Source organism: Ammodytes marinus (assembly GCF_949987685.1).
Source record: "Ammodytes marinus genome assembly, chromosome: 6".
NCBI classification, from domain to species: domain Eukaryota; kingdom Metazoa; phylum Chordata; class Actinopteri; order Uranoscopiformes; family Ammodytidae; genus Ammodytes; species Ammodytes marinus.
Window position 1 is genome coordinate 2,143,281 of NC_137235.1, and position 5,000 is coordinate 2,148,280.

Here is a 5,000-nt window from a genome sequence, read left to right on the forward strand (position 1 = left end):
TGCAACAAAGAGATTCGAAACCTTCATGACGTAAATGGTTTTCAAAAGTTCTTTATTTGTATTTGTTTTATAAACATAATACATTTTTCTGTTTTGCTATTTGAATATGGGCGACTGTGGCTCAGTTGGTAGAGCGGGTCGGCCGATGATCAAAGGGTTGGAGGTTCGATCCCCGCCCTGCCACCTGTGTCATAGTTGTTGTGTCCTTGGGCAAGACACTTTACCCACCTTGCCTCGTGTGAATGTCGATAGTTAGCCTGCTATCGGTGTATGAGTGTGAATGGTAACGTGTAAATGGGAACAGGTCTCCCTTGCAAAAGAGTCTTCGGACTCAATGGGATTTACCTGTATAAATAAAGGTAAAAAAAAAAAAAAAAAAAAAAATAGAGTAGCTCTGCAACACAAGTGGGTAGTTATGTGAAGTTGAGGGGCTAATACAACATCACATTCTTTATTTTCCCGTCTCTGCGTTCCATTTTGAAAAGCCTCTTCAATACCATCGAGACATTACTGAAACAGTTTTATGCCTTCTGATTCATAGCCCCAATCTTTGTGTTGATATTATAGTCTACTACTGTATATATATTTTTTCTCAACAAGTTGGAATTTATCACACAATTCTCTGTACTTTCGAAAGCTTTAGAAGTAAAGTGTGTAGGGCGGTCGTCCACTGGGTTACAGGGTCGGTGGTTCGATCCCCCGTCTCCCCGCCACATGTCCAAGTGTCCCTGGGCAAAGAGACGCTGAACCCTAAATAAGTCCCAGTAGTTAGCTTGCACCCTGTTTGGTAACTGCTGCTATCTGTGTTTGAGTGTGTGTGGGAGATTGGGTGAATGTGTAAAACACACACAAACACACACAAACACACACAAACACACACACACACACACACACACACACACACACACACGCACACAGATGTTATGGGTGCAGCAGAAAAATAAAGTCAAATAGAGTGAGAGACAGAAGGGAGACAGCTGTGGAAATGTCAGCAGAGGTGATGGAATGTCTCTCTTTGGTTTAATAAACTTTACGAAAGAAATCTCTTCGTCCAACTTTTCAGTTTGAGAAAAGGTCAAGGTTTGCACAGAGACAGACAGAAAGACACTCACACACACGCACACACACACACACACACACACACACACACACACACACACACACACTTTGGGGTATTCCTCCACTTTAGGAGTCCAAGTCTGTTTTCTCCACACTCCCCAAGCTGAATAAGATGCTACTTTTGTTAGCTTCTGTTAAAACTTTCAGTGTGTGTTAATTCTAGCGCCCCCTTTGGACAAAAGCAGTAGTGTTTTTACTACGCCAGCTGTTGTTCCTGGGTGAGCGTATACCCATGACAAAGGCATTAAGAAAAACTATATAAAAATAGCATTCTTTGCACTGATGGTCTTGTTTTGCTGTTACATGTCATTTATGATCATCAGCAGGACTGTTTCAGAAATGTTTAAGAGTTCCTCGTAGCGACTTTAAGAGGTCTGAATGTAACAGTTATAACATGTAGTGTATGTTGTTTGCATTAAGAAAAAACTATATACAAATCACATGGCATGACATGTATGTCTTCTGTCTCTCACACATTGTCTCATTGACTCCTTATATATTGCAACTGGGACATACTTTCATTGCTCCTTGAACTTGCCTCTTGCTTTTATTTCTGTTGCATGGCGACTGAGGGTCAGAATCTCCAAAAAACCTGTCGATTTCTACACAGAAAAAATCCCAATTATTTTTCAGCGTGCTAATTTCTGTCTGTGATATTTCAGTATTCCTTTTTTTAAAACACGACACATTGTCTCCTTTATATTCCCACCTTATCCTGGTTAAATAAAAGTTAAAAGTAATAAAATAAATGTCTAATTGTGTCCCTGTGTGTCTCAGGCCTTTGATGCGTTCATCTACGTCTTCTTCGCCATGGAGATGGTGATAAAGATGGTTGCCCTGGGGATCTTCGGTCCTCGCTGTTACCTGGGAGACACGTGGAACAGACTGGATTTCTTTATCGTCATGGCAGGGTGAGTTTACATTATTCTGCTGTGTGTGTGTGAGTGTGAGTGTGAGTGTGTGTGAGTAACGTCCACACAACTTTTTTTATGAAAATGTGTAACTTCTGTTAAAGGCAAAACATTGTCAGCCTGAAACCTTGAGTGTGCCTTTGTACAGTAAAATATTCTTTCGGAGCATTTGGCAGATTTTACTTAATTTATTTTGAATATACATTTTTGTTCAGCACAAGTAACAACATGGATAAGCGTAACATTTACTTTTTTTTTAACTTGTGTGTGTGAGCAGTCCACGGTTTTGTTCGAAAGTCACATATTGCAAAACTGAGTGGGATGGGGATACACATATGTAAAACAGAGATAGATAGATAGATAGATAGATAGATAGATAGATAGATAGATAGATAGATAGATAGATAGATAGATAGATAGATAGATAGATAGATAGATAGATAGATAGATAGATAGATAGATAGATAGATAGATAGATAGATAGATAGATAGATAGATAGATGGACGGACGGACGGACGGACGGACAGACAGACAGACAGACACGTATGACATCCAGTTCCAGTGGAGCTGAATCTTATTTATTCCCTCTTGTGTATTGTCCCGTTTCAGTTGAGTCTATTCTGAGCACGTTTGAATACGTTAAAGTTAACAGTTACATTTTAATTATGATTAATCATGGGTCTATTTAAAGGCCACGCAAGCACCGCCATCCATTTTTTTTTGTGGCTCTCATTTCTCTCTCTCTTCTCGACAGTTCATTGTGCACATTTATGGTGCTGTGTGTGTGTGTGTGTGTGTGTGTGTGTGTGAGTGTGAGTGTGTGTTTCTGTGTGTGTGTGTGTGTGTGTTTCTGTCTCGGTGTGTGTGTGTGTGTGTGTGTGTGCGCCCATTGGCAAATGTATTACCGTGTTAAATATGTAACGCTGCATTAAATATTAAGGTGTGTATCGCCCATGGGTTCCTCCTGGGACTCAAAAGGCCTCACAGGAACACAGAGGTAATTTAATTGAATTCATCTGAAGCTAATACCATGTAATTCATGTCATTTTATAATGTTATGGATGAGCTGAAATTATCCTGTTGTCATAGATTTTTTTGCACACGGCACTATACTGTTATACTGTTATAATCCTTATACCGCTGACACAACAGATATGTGAGCCAGGACCTTTTAGCTGGCGGAATAAAAAATCACTTAAACTGAAGTATTTTATTCTCTATGGAAATATAAAAGGCATCGCAAATAATATTTAAAAAAAATTCAGTGAATTCTTCAGAATACTGTATATAACCCCTGAAATTATGTTCAGTCAATTTAGTGTTGTAACTAAAATCTAACACATTATACAGTGCATGTCTGTGTGTGTGTCTGTCTGTGTGTCTGTCTGTCTGTATGTATGTCTGTCCGTCTGCCTGTCTGTCTGTCTGTGTGTCTGTGTGTGTGTCTGTTTGTCTGTATGTATGTCTGTCTGTGTGTGTTTGTCTGTCTGTCTGTGTGTCTGTGTGTGTGTCTGTTTGTCTGTCTGTGTGTCTGTCTGTCTGTATGTATGTCTGTCCGTCTGTTTACCTGTCTGTCTGTCCATATGCCTGTCTGTCTGCCTGCCTTGCCTGCCTGTCTGTCCATCTCACTTATACTTTAATGAGTTTGTTCAGGACTCATAACAAAAAACACAAACCCTGTCAGCTTCCAGTTCTTATCTATTTTGTGTTCACACCAACTTATACCAAACAACCCAAATGTGTCATCACACACACACACACACACACACACACACACACACACACACACACACACACACACACACACACACACACACACACACACACACACACACACACACACACACACACACAGGTTAGTTACTAATTCATGGAACAGTTCTCTGGGCGACTGTCATTTGAATAATCAGCTGTACGTGGTCTAAACAGAGGGGGGAGACATCTGGCAGACAGAGAGTCATGTTTACTGCATCTGATGTGTTTATTTGTCCTCTCTGATGTCGCAAATAAATAACTGATTAAGGTGTAGCCCTGCAAAAGGACCTTATAAATAGAGATGGAATATGGCTGGTGACATAAGGGGGGAAACATAGGGCAAAACTGGGTGCTCCGGTGGTGTAGTGGATAGAGCGTGTACCATATCGGCTCAGGCCTTCGTTGCAGAGGTCGCGGGTTTAAATCCGACCCGTGGACCTTTACTGCATGTCATCCCCTCTCCCTCCCTCTGTCTCCCCATTTCAATGTTGTACTATCAAATAAAAGCTTGAAAATGCTAAATAAATAATCTTTTAAACTAGGGTGGGTAACTTTTTCACTGTTATATTTTGGCAAACATATTAGCCGTTCAGCTATATGTAGGTGAAGTGGTCTGAGAATATCTACTCATCACTTTGCTCTCCCCTGCCTCTGTGTGCCGCCCCCAAAAATTGCCACCGCTCATGTACACTTTGACCAATTAGAGCGAAATCAAATCAAATCAGTTTTATTTGTATAGCCCAAAATCACAAATACATTTGTCTCAGTGGGCTTTACATTTCATATAGTATGATACCCTGCCCTTACACCCTTAGCTCGGCTGAGAAAAAACTCCCAGTAAAAAACCCTTTACCGGGATTACATTTTTTGAAGAAATCTCAGGGAGAGTCGACAATGTAAGGGAAGGCTCAGATTCTCCGTTCTTATTGGCTGTTGGGACTGTCCATTCACTTTGGCACCGACATTGTTGGTGTAGACAACAGGTATTGTCCAGAGATCTAACATTGCACCTCCATATTTTCAGGTTAAGGGAATTCACAAAAGATACACTTTTGGTCCGTATTATGTTTCCAGTCCTATATTTCAGATTGTTGGAGTAGATTACGGCTATTGTGTGTTCAGTTGAATTGTTTCCCCAAGTTTTTTTTGTTTCCTTTGTATTGTACCTTAAAGCTGGGGTATGTGATTTCTGATTGGTCAAAATTAACATGAGC

The 5,000-nt window shown here is 40.4% G+C and overlaps 1 protein-coding gene across 1 annotated transcript in view; it reads left to right on the top strand.

The window, feature by feature from the left end:
- The window catches only part of LOC307252235 (voltage-dependent T-type calcium channel subunit alpha-1I-like), a gene marked incomplete at its 3' end in the record, with an annotated part of 182,404 nt that overhangs the window by 27,687 nt on the left and 149,717 nt on the right, over nt 1-5,000 (top strand). Inside the window, exon 3 of the mRNA XM_080029869.1 lies at nt 1,897-2,030. Coding sequence (XP_079885995.1) covers nt 1,897-2,030 — 134 coding nt within the window. The remainder of the gene's footprint in view (nt 1-1,896; nt 2,031-5,000) is intronic.